This window comes from Macaca thibetana, chromosome 13 (genome assembly GCF_024542745.1).
Source record: "Macaca thibetana thibetana isolate TM-01 chromosome 13, ASM2454274v1, whole genome shotgun sequence".
In the NCBI taxonomy this organism is placed as follows: Eukaryota; Metazoa; Chordata; class Mammalia; order Primates; family Cercopithecidae; genus Macaca; species Macaca thibetana.
The window spans coordinates 103,667,301-103,681,904 of record NC_065590.1 but is presented as its reverse complement, the minus strand read 5'-3'; the positions used below and the strand labels follow the sequence as shown (position 1 = coordinate 103,681,904).

At 51.9% G+C, this 14,604-nt stretch overlaps 4 protein-coding genes across 13 annotated transcripts in view; 3 read left to right on the top strand and 1 right to left on the bottom strand.

Moving 5' to 3' along the window:
* EIPR1 (EARP complex and GARP complex interacting protein 1) overlaps positions 1 to 14,604 on the bottom strand; it is a 579,020-nt gene that overhangs the window by 244,633 nt on the left and 319,783 nt on the right. The window lies entirely within an intron of this gene.
* The window catches only part of COLEC11 (collectin subfamily member 11), a 361,397-nt gene that overhangs the window by 149,218 nt on the left and 197,575 nt on the right, over positions 1 to 14,604 (top strand). The gene's annotated exons all lie outside the window — the stretch shown is intronic.
* RPS7 (ribosomal protein S7) overlaps positions 1 to 14,604 on the top strand; it is an 838,959-nt gene that overhangs the window by 689,307 nt on the left and 135,048 nt on the right. The window lies entirely within an intron of this gene.
* TRAPPC12 (trafficking protein particle complex subunit 12) overlaps positions 1 to 14,604 on the top strand; it is a 99,570-nt gene that overhangs the window by 68,338 nt on the left and 16,628 nt on the right. For all 3 annotated transcript variants that reach the window (XM_050754046.1, XM_050754045.1, XM_050754047.1), the window contains 2 exons: positions 7,990 to 8,062; positions 10,709 to 10,782. In XM_050754046.1, coding sequence (XP_050610003.1) covers positions 7,990 to 8,062; positions 10,709 to 10,782 — 147 coding nt within the window. The remainder of the gene's footprint in view (positions 1 to 7,989; positions 8,063 to 10,708; positions 10,783 to 14,604) is intronic.

Genomic DNA, 14,604 nt, shown 5'->3' with positions numbered 1-14,604 from the left:
GGAGGAGGCCGAGGATAAGGTACATTTTCGTGCACTCTGGAAAAGAAACGTATTCAACAATGTCGATGTAGCTTTTGCTTCTCTATTGATAGTTGCTAATATGGTAGTGAGAGCTTTGTTTGTAGGAAGAGTTAATATCTTGTCTAAAAGGGGTTTTTGACAGATGGACATCTTCGGTTTTGCTGTCTTATTTGTAAGCAAAGTTAGAAACATAAGCGAGAGCAGGCGTGGCTGGCGTCTAACACTGTCAGGGCCGGCGCTCAGGGTCTGGCCACCCGCACGCCGACAGCGGCCAGTTGCTGCCATCACCGTGCCTAACCAGAGGGCTTGGTTGCCCTGCTTTTCTGCTCCTCCCGCAGAGAACAAATTGATCATGGCTAAATCAGATGAGATGGGAATGATTGGCAGGTGGGGAGAAGAAAGGAAAGGCCGAGTGAGGATGGCCGTCCATCGAGGCCACGTCCCTGCTCTTTTCCATTGAAGCCCATGCTCCTGGAACCCCGTGTGTGCTCAGAATGTGCAAGCAGGAGAAACAGGGAGCGGAGCAGCACTGGGCATCAGGGCTTTCCAGAGGAATGTCTGACCCAGCTGGCAGTGGAAATTCCCACCTTCAGAAACCTCTAGAGTTCATCGTGGCCAGTCCCGGGATATGGACTTAGGAATGCCCAGCCCTGCCACCCAGCCATGGCAATGCGATTCAAAACCAGATGCACCAAATGTGAACTCGAAGGCCATAGCACTTGCCAGTGACCCAGTCCTGAAGCGAGCATGATAGTCCAGAGAAGAGGCCTTTGATGTAAGACGATTCTTAAATTGTGCATTCTTTGCCTTGCTTTTCTTGGCACTATATGTTCTGTCAATCTGTGATCTGAATAGAAAGAAGAAAGTGCATTTTCAAGGTGTGAGGGGCCCAGAGGACACTGTCCCAAAAGCAGTGGTTGTGAGAGTGGCTTTGGAGTCAGGCTGACAGTCTGGAAACTTCCAGGTCCACTCTGAAGTGCCAGCCGCATGACCAGTTGTCCAGCCTGTGTCTGCCTTGGCCTCCTTTGTGCAAGTGAGGAACATGGCTGATCCCCCCGGGGTGGCAAGGGGGCACACGTAAGTGACCCCACATGGTGCCTGGCACATGGTCGGTGTTTCATGATTCTTTGAGAGCTTTGGAGCAGCTCCAAGAAACCTCTTTCACTTTGAAGAGGTCCCCTGGGAAGCTGTGGTGGGACTGGAAGGTCTCAGGACTTCTCAAAGTCTAAGGCTCTCCAGCACAGACCTGCTCCAACCTTTAGTCTCCACTCAAAAGGGTCCACTTAGTAAGTTCTCAGGTCCTTGGCTTAGTGTCAGCTTCCCAGTAGTTCGTACACTAGATGCCTTGGGAATAAAACCAGTTCCCTAAACCTATCCCGTGCTCACCCACGACCCGTGACAGCCGCCAAAGGGACAGGCACAAAGGCTCCTTCCTCAAGGCCCCCTGCAGACAGCACTTCCCACACCGAAGGTGTCCGTGACCCAGCCGGAAAGCCTGCTTCACCACCTCCTGGATAACGGCATAGGATGAGGACACAGATTTGGGTCTCTTTAAATATGAATAGGTTACAGATTGCCTTTTTAAATATTGCTTGAGATCAAGTGGTGGTGGTTATATATGGAGTCAAGCAGCTGGGATATTCATTCGAGGCATATAATTTTCTTCATTCTTGGGACAAAACACAAGCAGGTTTTTAATTTTGAATAATTGGTCTTCCCTCCCGTACCATGGGCAGGTGTTGATGGTTCCCCACCTTGTTAGCCTGAAGCCTGTTCATCCCTGGACCGGCCACGACATGCCCAGAGCAGTATCCCCCATAGAGGGGCTGGCAGCAGCCCCTCCACACTGCACAGAACAGTCCGAGTCTAGAATCGTCTCCAGCCACACAGCTGTTTGATGTGTTATTTTCTCCGAACTCCTCTTCCACGCATTTCCAAGCAGCATCTTCTCATGATTACAGTTGCTTTCAGAGATGAGCTCATGCTAAGATACCCAATGAAGAACCCAGTTCAGAATTTTCCTTTTTTTTTTTTTTTTGAGACAGGGGGTCTTGTTCTGTCACCCAGACTGGAGTACAGTGGCACGAACATGGCTCACTGCAGCCTTGACCTCCCTGGTTCAAGCAATTCTTCTGCCTTCCCCTCCTGAGTAGCTGGGACTACAGGCATGCACCACCTTGCCTGGCTAATTTTTAAACTTTTTGTAGAGATAGGGTCTCACTACGTTGCCCAGCCTGGTCTTGAACTCCTGGACTCAAGCAGTTCTCCCACCTCAGCTTCCCAAAGTGCTACGACTGACTATAAGCGTGAGCCACCATGTCCGGCCTAGAATTTTCAAATTAAAGCTAAACCTCCAGCATGTTTCAGTAGAATGGCCTCAATGCGCTATTCCTCAGCTTAGAATTTTCAAATTAAACAAAGCTAAACTTCCAGTGTGTTTCAGTAGAATGGCCTCAATGCACTATTCCCCAGCAAAGCCTTCAGTTAAAGGTACGGGGTAACGTCGACTGACCTGTGTGTTAGCCATCAGTTGCTGCCTAACAGATTATCTGCAACTCTATGGGCTAAAACCACAGGGATGTATGACCTCACTATTTCTGTGGGTCTTGAGTCCAGCACAGCTTCTGGGTCGCACTGGCTCAGGTCTGTCCTGAGGTTGCAGTTAGGATGCTGACCGCGCTGTCTCACCTGAGGGCTCAGCTGGGACTGGAGAACTGGGCTCCTGGAGGCTCCGTCATACACCCGCCAAGTTCTGCTGCTATGGGTGAGAGGCTGGGTTCCTGGCCTCATGGTTCTTTCTGTAGGGCTTCTCATGCATCTCACAGCATAGCCACTGGCTCCCTGCAGAGAGGGAGGGAGGAGGAGGAAGCCACAGTGCCTTGCATGGCCGGGTCTCAGAGGTCTCCATGTCCCCTCCACCTGGTTCCGTTTGTTGGACAAGTCACCAAGTCCAGCCCACGCGCGAGGGATGGGAATGACACTGCCTTTTGAGGAGTGCTCAGGAATGCATGGCCGCGTTTAAACTGCCGCCCCGCGGCCAGTCAGCTGGGTCTGTGCCACTTCAGGATGCACAGGCCTCTCCTGGCCCCGCAGGACGGGCTCACCTGCCTCCACCCCAGGCCGTCCTGGTGTTTGTGGCCACCCCAGGCCGTCCTGGTGTTTGTGGACTTCGCTTCACCCTGCCAGCATGCGGCTCGTACTGGGAGGCCCATGGGCTCCGAGAGGACCTCCCTTCAACCTCCAGGCACCTTGAGACTGCCCAGCAGCCAAACCTCGGAGCTGTGGAAGCTCCTGGATGTTCAAAGACCCACTTAATATTTAATAGTCAGTGCAGCATTAATTTCATTGCTCCCCGATCCCACATATCGAAACCTTTCACAGTTCAGTACAGGGATGGTGGTGAAAGAGAAACCACAGGGAAAATCCAAGGCAGTGGGATTGTTTAATTTCCGGTTGCTTCTCCTTTTATTTGTAATTAATATCCATTCAGCATTTTTAAAGCTTACAAAATGCTTCAAGCACATTCTCATTGGAGTTCTGTGATTTGTAAAACAGGCATGTGAAAAAATTGGAAGCTAAGGAAATAGGAATTCAGAGAAGGTACACTGAAAGTCAGCCTGAACTTGAACCCACGCCTTCTGGCACCGAACGTCCCTGTTCTCGTCACTGCAGCACTTTGCTCTGTGTGTGGAAAGCGTGAAGGGCCCCTGCAAATGGGCATGATGCTGCCTCCTCCACAGGTTTATTTTTGTGAAATCAAACAGAATACTGTTTGTGCTTAAAAACCATCCTGCGCCCCCATCTGTAAACGACATCGTCCCTGGTACTTCCCAGCAGGCGCTAAGCACCGCCCACACTGCCGGCGCCTGACCAGACAGCTCCACTGAGCTCCTGACCCAGCTTCAACCCGCCGGGAGCAGCTCCCGGGGAATGTGCAGGAAAGTGCCTCCAACACCCGCCCTTTCTGCCCCTCGGCCCCTGTGGTCACTCTCCCCTCCACAGTCCTGACCCCGCAGTCGGTCGCTTACTGCCCTATGCATCTTCCTGAAGCACCTGCACTGTTGCCTCATCTTTGTCCTCTTCCTCCTATGCCCTCGCCTGGGCCCTCAGCGGCTTCCAGCAGGGAGGGTGCGAGTGCAGTGATTCGGCACCTGTGCTTCATGTCATGCCCCTACGCCTCACAGCCTCTTCCCAAACGAACCGGGTGTGGCGTGCTGGGCCTTTATTCTTCTGGGACGCAAACACAGGACTGCTGATTGGTCTCTCACATAGACCCTGGAGTCTGGTCCTTTCGTCTGGGGCAAAAGGAACCAAGGAGGAAATTCCAGCCGCACCACATTTGCAAACGACACACTGTCGGGCTTTTTTTGCAATAACTGCATTTCTTAAATAATTCAGGCTTTGGATTGAGAACGTGTCTGTCACTTTCCTTTATAGAAATAACCTTTTGTAAATCAATGTACTGTTACTTTATAAAGCCAGACAACTGTCTCTAGATAGACAGCAATAAAAGCTACCAACTGTGAACTGCTGTTTCTGTTCCATTCACTCATGGATGCTCTTCTGCATCACACTGGGACCTATTAATTGACATTAAATGACACACCCTACAAATGAAACAATAGTCACCGAGGGTCAGAGGGTCGTGTCTGATGTGCCTATGCTCATGTCAACAATAGGTGCCTTCTCCAGCTGTCCCTTTCTCGGGCTGAAGCACCTCAGTGACCCAGATCCCTGCAGGCACTTGGCATCGTTGTGTGCGTCCCTCCGCCCCAGCCAGGAGAGTGCTTTTTGCAGAGGGAGGGGTGTAGCCTGCCTGGTGTCTCCGTCTCCTACCCCTGCACCTTCCCAGCTGGGTGGGTGGGTCTGGAGGGGTGTAGCCTGCCTGGTGTCTCCGTCTCCTACCCCTGCACCTTCCCAGCTGGGTGGGTGGGTCTGGGCTGAAGCAGCTGCTGCAGGTGGAGCGCCCGTCACTCACGTGCTCTGCTTTTGATGCCTCTACTACAATGGAGCTTCTGTTTCTGCCTGCATTTATGCATCACTGGGGTGGGAAACTCTTTTTCCTTCTTTCTAGACCTTTCTCTTCCTGCTGCCCTTCTGAAGGACCTCATTCCCCCTTCTCCCCTCATTAGCCATGACAGTCCACAGGGAGCGTCGGCCCCAGCAGCTTGTGCTGAGACCACCGTGGCCCTGTGGTGCAGGTTTTCTCTCGGGCCTTGCATGCTCACTGCAGAGTTCTGCGGTGTTTCTGCAGTTTTCTTCTCCACTCAGCATGTAGAGAGATCGCCCATGGCTTGGAGAGATTGCCCAGGCCCACAGAGACCTCGCCGCGTGGAGGGTTTGCCCAGGCCCGTAAAGCCCCCGCCACGTGGAGAGGTCACCCAGGCCCGTAGAGCCCCCACAGTGTGAGGAGGCACAGAACAAGCACAGGAGTCCACTGACCTGGTGCGTCACACCCCGGGGACCACCAGTGGGCGTGTTCAAGGCTCCACTGACCAGGGCGCTGCCAGGTCTGGCTCAGGCAGTGGCTTTGCCTCTGATGGGTGTGCCGCCCCTCTTTCTTCCTGTGCTCCCTCTGTGCTAGCCTGAGGGAAGTTTCCTTTTTTTAGTAAATTTTAATTTTTGTGGATACATAGTAGGTGTTTATGGGTTATAGGAGATACTTTGATACAGGCAGGCAATGCGTAATAATCACATCAGGTAAATGGAGTATCCATCCCCTCAAGCATTGATCCTTTGTGTTGCAACAAGCCAATTATACTCCCTCAGTTATTTTTTTAATGTACACTATAGTCACCCTTGTACTAGCAAATACTAGGTCTTATTCATTCTAATTTTTTTTTGTACCCGTTACCATCCCCACTCCATCCCCCACTACTCTTCCCAGCCTCTGGTAACCATCCTTCTGCTCTCCATCTCCATGAGTTCAGTTGTTTAATGTTTAGCTCCCACAGATAAGTGAGAACATACAGTGTTTGTCTTTCTGTGCCTGGCGTAGTCACTTACACAGTGACCTCCAGTTCCATCTGTGCTGTTGTAAATGACAGGATCCCATTCTTTTTGATGGCCAAGTCGTACTCCATCGTGTATATGTAGCAAGTCCTTTCTCCCGTTGTCTGCTGATGGGCACTTAGGCTGCTTCCAAGTCTCGGCTGTTGCGAACAGTGCTTCAGCGCACACGGCTGTGCAGAGATCTCTGATAGACGGATTTCCTTTCTTTTCTTTGGGGTGTGTATCTAGGCGTGCATTGCTGGGTTGTATGGTAGCTCTATTTTTTGTTTTTTTTGTAGAAACCGCAGACTGTTCTCCGTAGTGGTTGCACTGATTTGCATTCCCACCAACTGTGTACAAGGGGTGAGGGAAGTTAATTTCATGGGAACACCAAGCCTTCCATTTTTGTCAGTTTCTGTTGTTATGATCATTCCTTAGAAGACAGATTCACTGAAGAATGTTGTTTCCCTAGTTTAAACTGGCTAGATTCTTTTCAAGGTTACCATTTTGAACCCCACATTGTCCTCTGAGTCATCGAGGTAGCCCAAGATAACGGTTAAGAGGAAAAATCCTTTGTGTTGACAGCAAGCTGTTCTCCAGTTTGTGTTAAGTAACGGCCCCTGCGGGTGAGGAGAGGCCGCCTTCGGAGGCCGCCTTCGTCCTCAGTGTGTGTAGACCAGGGAGTCGGAGACACGGAAATCCTCACCTCCTGGGGCGGGTCATGTGGGGAGTGTTAAATGGCAAGATGATCTAAATTCTCTACCCAGATCACAGTAGCAACAGCAGCTTTGCTTTCAGAGAAAAAAAAACACAAAAGAAGTGCCCAAAAGTTACAAACCAAGCAATAAAAACTGTGGAAAGTGACCTGGTGTTGCACAAAACGTTTTTGGTACATTAAAAAGGCCACTAGCACAGTGCCCTGTGGGAATGAGACTGACATTTTCACAGAAGGTCATCACCACTCTCATGTGACATACTCGATGCTTTTTTTTAAAGACAGGGTCTCACTCTGTCACCCAGGCTGGAGTGCAGTGGTGCAGTCACTGGTCTCTGCGGCCTTGAAGCCTTGACCTCCCAGGCTTAAGTGATCCTCCCACCTCAGCCTCCCAGGTAGCTGGAACCACAGGTGCACACCACCATGCCCAGCTAATTTTTTGTATTTTTGTAGAGGTGGGGTTTTGCCATGTTGCCCAAGCTGGTCTCAAGTGATCCGCCTGCCTCGGCCTCCCAAAGTGTTGGGATTACAGGGTTGATGCTTTTCTTAAAAAACATACTCCCTATGTATGATGTCTGCAGATACTTCAAGAACATCATAAACACCACTTTCACCATCAGCGGGGAGCAGAGTCCCTGCCCGTTCATTGTCACCCCACGCCATAGGGACTGGCGATGTTTACAGTGTGTCCCTGTGGGTGAACTGGGTAAGGAAAAGACGGTGCACATACACCATGGAATACTACGCAGTCATAAAAAAAGAACCAAATCATGTCCTTTGTAGCAACGTGGATGCAGCTGGAGGCCATTATCCTAAGTGAATTAACACAGAAACAGAAAACCAAATAGTGAATGTTTTCACTTATAAGTAGAAGCTAAACATTGGATTCACATGGACCTACAGAAGCAAAAAATAGACACCAGGGACTACCAGTCGGGGGAGGGTGGGATGGGAGGAACGGCTGAAAAACGATCTGTTGGGTCCCACGCTGACTACCCGGGTGATGGCTTCAATCATACCCCCAACCTCAGCATCACCCAGTAAGCCCAGGTAACCTGCACACGTACCACCTGAATCTAAAATGAAGTTGCAATTTAAAATAAAATATCAAATGTTTTAATATTTTTTTAAATGTGTGTGAACATCCCTTGACAAATTGTTTTCATCCAGAGAAATTTGCTGTACAGAGAATATATTTTAACAAAGTCTTAGACAAAAATTGGTTCCCATGATTTTGTCCTTCTCATTTGGAATGATTGCAGATCCTGGCCAATTTGGAGCAAGGCTTAGCAGAAGACGGGGCCATGAGCAGCGTGACTCAGGAGGGCAGACAAGGTGGGTCGGCCGGACTTTGCTGACTAGAGGCTTCTCGGACGTCATTGAGAGACTGAGTCCAAAGCCTCTCGCTTCCTCTTGTCCTTTCCTTTTCGTAGTCAGCACTGCACACATCCCTTCGTGCATTTGCCACTCACCCCTTTCTTGGGGGAGCCAGGCACATCACTGGGTGATGCTGCGGGTGCAGCGTGCAGCCTCAGACCCGAGCCCTGCACACGGGGAGAAGACTCGCCTCCACCACAGAAGCACACGGCCCGGAACCTGGCACGCCGAGTGGTGGTCTGAGTGGGTGTGAGGAAGGAGCCCAGCCCAGCTGAAGGGGCCCAGAGAGGCCTCCGCGTCAGGGACAGAGGCTCGGGAGGGTGCTTCAGAAGGAGCAGGAGTGGAAGATGGGCACTGCCCGGAGCCTGGGGGCAGGCTGAGGGGGCTGGGCAGTTCCCTGAGGCATTGGAAAACCCCTGGGGTACTGGGTGGGTTGACATGAGCCCATCCGCACAGTGAGGCCATGACACGGGCCGATCGGCGCAGTGAGGCCGTGACACGGGCCGATCGGCGCAGTGAGGCCGTGACACGGGCCGATCGGCGCAGTGAGGCCGTGACACGGGCCGATCGGCGCAGTGAGGCCGTGATATGGGCCGATCGGCACAGTGAGGCCGTGCCAGCTGCGTCTCGGGGAGTGCCTTAGCCAGGAGCGAGCTTCCGATCACGGTTGGAAACCCGGCCTGAGTGCTCCCTCCCGGGCAGCCCCGCCGAGCCTCACTCCCTCACTGCTTGTGGCAGCGTCTCCCCACAGGCCTGGTTGCCTGGTCATCTCCTCCTTCCCATAGCTTCTGTCCTACTCGGGTGGTCTGCGTTTCTGCAGGTGTGCTGGGGTTTCTGGGGAACTGCTGGCTGGTGTGAGCTGAACATGTGTGAGGTGTGTATGTGGTGGGTGTACGTTGAATGTGCATGTTGTGGCATGTGGTGTGGGTGTGGTGTGTGCTTGTGTGTGCACTTGTGCGCTCTCTTTTCAGTAATTGAAAGCAGAGTAACAAGGTCTGAAGGAGAGACGTCGCCATCTGCTCCTGGATGTCCCATCCAGCATTCTTGGCACCCAGTCATGTTACCCCTTGTTGGGCTCCCGCTTTGGTGGGAATGAGCATGTAGTTATCAGAGAGCAGAAGGCTGTTCCTGGAAATCTAACAAAAGGTTACACCATGAGCATTTCTAAGGAGGGTAGGGGAGGATTTAAAGCAGGAAAAGAAACTGCAAAGATCATCAGAATAAATATGCAATTCATTGAGATAATCCATATTTTACCTCCATTAAGAGAAGATATTCAGAATTTCTTTTCACAAAAATAATGGTACAAGGGGAATATAAGCAGCTAATGTGGTTTTAATTGCTGAAAGGCAAAGAGAGTTAAGTTTTTAATTCTAGCAATTAAGTTTCTGTGTGTTCTCCTGAAGCACACCGTGAATACACATCATTTCCAGGTGATTGTTATCTCTCTGTGGACACGTGGTGCCAGCTGCGGGAGGAAGGTCAGCTTCAGCCTCCTAAATCCCAGCCTCAGAGGCAGCCGGGGACACACGGCTCCCTGTGCCCAGCAATGAGGGAGGCTGGGAGCGCTCCCAGGCACTGGTGCTGCCCAGGGTGGCATCTTGGCATTCACAGTTGGGGTGTGGACTTTTCTTAGAGGAAGTGGGCATAGTACAGGCGCAAGGAGCACCGGACAGGGGGTCAGATGGAAATGTCCCTGTCCTCTCTGGACCTCAGCTTGCCTGTCGATAACATACTCATTTCAGATGAGCTCAGTCCTCAACCTGCGCCTTTCCCCTGGCCATCCCAGTAATAAACAGGTGCTATTGGTCAGCCCGCCCTCCCCCAGGGGCCTTTGCAGACCCCAGCAAGTCCACAAAGCCAGTTTGGAAACTTCTAGAAGAGATGGGCCCTGAAGGTTTGAAATCAGTGGAGGGATGGCTGCTAACTAACGAATGTGCAGGGGAGAGCAGGGAGGGACGGGCCAGGCTCAGGGTCGCGGTCAGCCACCGTGAGGCAGTGGGTGGCTAGGGAGGGAAGCTGGCTGCAGGGGAGTGCCAAGTCCCCAGCGAAATGTGCCAGCCACTTGAGTTCTGGACCAGGGTGTGGCACTCCTTGGGGGAACTGGCATCTGCACCAGCCCATGGCCGGGAGGCAGGGGAGGCCTTGTGGCTGGGCATGGGTAGGGCCTCCGGGTGGCCTCCCATAGGTCAACTGTGAGAGGCTGGCGGCCACCCTGGCCAGTGGCCCTCCTGGCCTTGTCGAGCTACAGACAATGTCGTCATTTCTGTCAGCTCTGCTCCTTTTCTCAGGGTTCTGGCTGTGGAAACGGGGCTTCCGGTCAGACCGTTTGGCTTCGTGTCTGGGCTGATGCTGAGCAGCCGCCCTCCTGGTTCTCTTGATGCCGAGGGTCTCTTCCCAAAGACGCCTCTGGTCCCAGCGCGAGTGCTGTATTTTCTGCCTCAGTGCAGCCTGCAGCATATTCAGCATTCCATGCCGAAATCCAGTGGTTATTAGCAAGAGAGATCTTTTAAAGTTAAATTAGAATCCACAGGACCCAATAATTGATGGCTAGAAAGAGCCTCAAATGTATTTGTGCACTCACAGGCTGCTCTTACCTTGCAGCCTCTGTCCGGTTGTGGAGGTCACGTCTGGGCCGGGTGATGTACTCCATGGCAAACTGTCTGCTCCTGATGAAGGTACGTGGGTGGCCGAGCAGGGCCGCCATGGGATCTGGAAGAGGGTGTGTTAGTGGGAGCCGTGAGGGAGCCGCTGGTAGAATAGATGCTGGCAGGGACGGGCCGGTGTAGCCATGAGAGAAGCCAGCTAAGCACTGGCTTCACAGGGAGCCCAGTGACACATTACGGGGCTATATTTACTTTCATTTCTACTGCAAGAAATTTCAACAGAATGTAGAATTTACATGATCAGATTTCATTATTGAAACGTGGGTCTAAATGATTTAATTTAAAGCGTTGTTCATTTTCCCCCGTTTTCCTCTGAATTCCATCCCCAGAAGGTGTCCTTTGTTCTCCCTGTCTGCGTGGAGGGTGTTTTTTTCGCCTCTTGGTTTTGATTTTATGATTGATGCTCGCAACACCTGAAGACAAGCTTCCCCACAAGACCTTCCTAGGACATCACCCAGAGCTCTCAGCCCCCAGGAAACAGCTTAGAAATCAGGGAGCTGAACTGAGGCTGTCAGTTGCTTTTCCGTGTCTCCTGGCTCTCGCTAGCCTGTGCAACGGTGTTTTTTGGCTCCTCTCTTTGTTTGGAATGCACGCACGCCTGGCTCACCTCCCACACTGGGCATCGGGGTGCTCTGTGTGGAGCTAGTGGCCCTGCAGCCAGCTGTGCACGCTGAGAGCTGCTGCAGGAATCAGCTAGCAGCAGAAGCCCCGGAGCAGTGCTCACACCACCTCCTGGGCTGTTCTAAGACAGTGATCGTAACTCCTCCCACACCCATGCGGCTTTCATGTGGCCAAGGTCGTTCCTGAGTTTGATTTTCAGCGAGGCAGAGCAGACAGTTTACCAGGTGGAGAACCGTGCTCGCAGGCTCCGTCATGAACCCTGAAGTGGCAGCCCTGCTTTATGCACGGACCCTGCAGCATCCCCAGAGGCGACTGTGGCCGGGGGCACTGCTCCGAGCAGGCTGGGTGTGGGTGTAGATTCACAAACATCAGCAGCTCAGGCACTCCGTCAGGAAGGTGTGCAGCACACACCCCGGCTTTAGTGCCCAGCGCAGGGCCCCTGCCTTTGAGTTTCTGCAGCTGCGTCGGGCTGGACGCACAAGGAGACTCAGGGCATCCTGTTCGTCCTCGGTAGCAAGCACCCGTGACGCAGCCTCGCATTGCTGCAAGCCTCAGCGTCCTCCTTCAAAATAAGGGCGTAGATCTGAGATCTCTGAAATTCCTCCCAGCTCTGACATTCACACAGCTCTCTCCTCTCCTTCAGCACACTGGATAAAGGAAATTACGGTTTTTAAGTTCTGTGGTTTTGCTCAGAGCAGGTTTTTCTTCCGTTGCCACCCCTGAGATATTCCCACTGAGGTCAGGTGCCTGCACGGTCACTTTGTTCTGGTCCTCACCCTCCTCCCACCCGCCCCCCTTCCCTTCTCCAGCCCCCTCTGGCTTCTGCAGCAGGGCTTGCCCACCTCCGAGCGGGGGTGAAAAGTAGGCCCTCCCGCTCCCCTGCCCTGGGCCTCTGTGCTGGAAGGTGGGAGGTGGCCTCTTCACCCAAGGCTGGGCCAGCAACCAGGTGACCCCGAAGCACCCGGCCTGACCCCTCTACCCCTCAAAACAGGCCATTCTCCCAGTGCTGCCTGTGGCCAGCCCTGACACCCCATCTGGCAGTCTGGGCGGTCCACAGTAGGCCTCTACCCGCTGAGAGTACTATCGGCTTCACCTGAAAGTCACCAGCTTGCTGGAACATTCTTATGCAAAGACATGAAGAACCAATTATAAATTCACAGGACTGGTGTTTCACTAATCATGGGGCTAAAACTCCCCAGGGAAGAAAGTTCCCTGTTCCCCTGGCAGGCTTTTATTTGCATTTTAGGACACATTACTAGAAAACGATGGAGTGAGCTTTTCTTTGTTGCCCTGTAGTAGTAACACCACCACTAGGCTCCAAATGGGAGTCTTCCTCCTGTATTGCTGGGACTCAGTACAGAACATATTATTGCATTTCAAAAATACTTTTACAATGGACGTGATTTAATTTGAAAGTTCAGCTTAAGCTTTCATTTTCCTGAGTTAAAAAAAGGAGCAAAAAAATGTTGCAATTAAAGCCAATCCAAGCATATGCACTCTCTTGCCATCTAGTGAGCATACAGGGTATTGCAACAGTGTGTGGTCTTAATAATAAGGGGGTATCCTGTTAATTAAATTATGTGTATGGGCTAACAATGAGTTATTTAATCAGCCATTTAATTATCTTGAATAACATTTTTATTACAGTGAAATAAATATCAATTTAACTTCTTAACAATGAAATGTATTCATATGTTTTAGCCCTGGATAAATCTGCATGATATGCTACAATGCACAGTGGCACGTATTATAAAGCATTGAAAATGTCACTATCTTCACTTTTTAAATACTGCTTCCTCTCCTTAGGCCTCACCGTAGCCTTAGGGCACCTGCACTGGCAGACTATATGGATGCAGGTGCCTGCCACCTTAGGTGGCCTGGGCCCCCCTCCCCCGGTGCCCCTGGGAGTCCACTTCCCTCCTGGTGTCCCCACAGCTCGCCAGTCTGCACATCACCACCCGCCATGGCTCCGCACATGATGGAAAGGAGCAGGCAGCTGCATCAGCTACCTTCCGTCTTGCTGGAATTAGACTGCACAAGTCCTTTCTGGTTGCAGAACGGTTGTAAATCTAGTTTCACAGCCAGTAAACCACGTGTGGCTGCTGAAAAGAAATGGTGAAGATTGAGCTAAAATAGGCTTGTCCCTGGAAGCAAGTCATTCATGTCCTTCACAAAGCCAAATCTACGTGATCCGGAGAGTAGGTTAAGCTCTCTCTAAAGAGCTTCTTTTGGCCATTTTCCCTGATCGGAAAAGCCGGTGGGTGCAGCCCCTGTTGGAAGGCAGGGCTGCTCCCGTAAACTTGTCCGATCAGGACCAGCCCAGGGTGTGCAGGCCCCGCCTCTGCATCAAGGGTGCCGTGTCCATCCCAGCTGCAGCCTCAGCCACCCCGAGTGCCCCCATGCCAGGTCACAAAGCCCTCCTCTGTGCAAGGGAACTCACACATGCTCACACACACGCACACCCACGCTCACACACACGCTCTCATGCTCATGCACGTTCTCACACACTCACACTCGCACAACTAGACAGCAGAGACAGGCAGCAGGAAGGCGTGGGAAAGGAGACTGAGGCATGTGCTGTCTGGCTCCTCATGGGCGTCAGGCCTTGAATAAAATGAGTTTTAATGAGCTGTACTCGAAGGTACTAGACTGGAGACAGTCTTTTTGTTTTTTTGGGTTTTTTTTTCCTTCCTACCAAACTGGAATTGTACTTGTCTGTCTTTCTTTGTAACATCCCAATTAGCAAGCTAGTAACTCCAGTCCCAGTTTGGAGGAAATGGAACATGTAGAAGAATAAAGAAATAAAAGTACCTTCTGGGGTTTTACGATGAATAAGTAAGAAGGAAAACACCATTGGTGGCCGTCGTTATTGCTGGCCGAGTGCTTGTAGCTAAGTGCTAGAATGCAGGGGAGTGTTCAGTGCAGGGCCTGCCGCACAGAGCTCGCTCAGTAAATGTGGCGATCACTGTCTTACTGGAGAGAGCCCGGGTTTGTTGGGGACTTGAGACAAGCTACCACTGTGTCCCACATGACTCTGGCAAGACCTTCCTGCACTGAGACCGCTTTGCTCACACCTGGAAAGGGTGACTGGGTCCACTCAGCGTCCACCAAGTGCCTGCGATGGGCCGGCATGAGCAGGCAGATGGACAGTGAGACGGTGCTGCCAGGCCTTGTCCTTGAGGAGGGGCTGCGGGCCAGACCACCACAGACAGA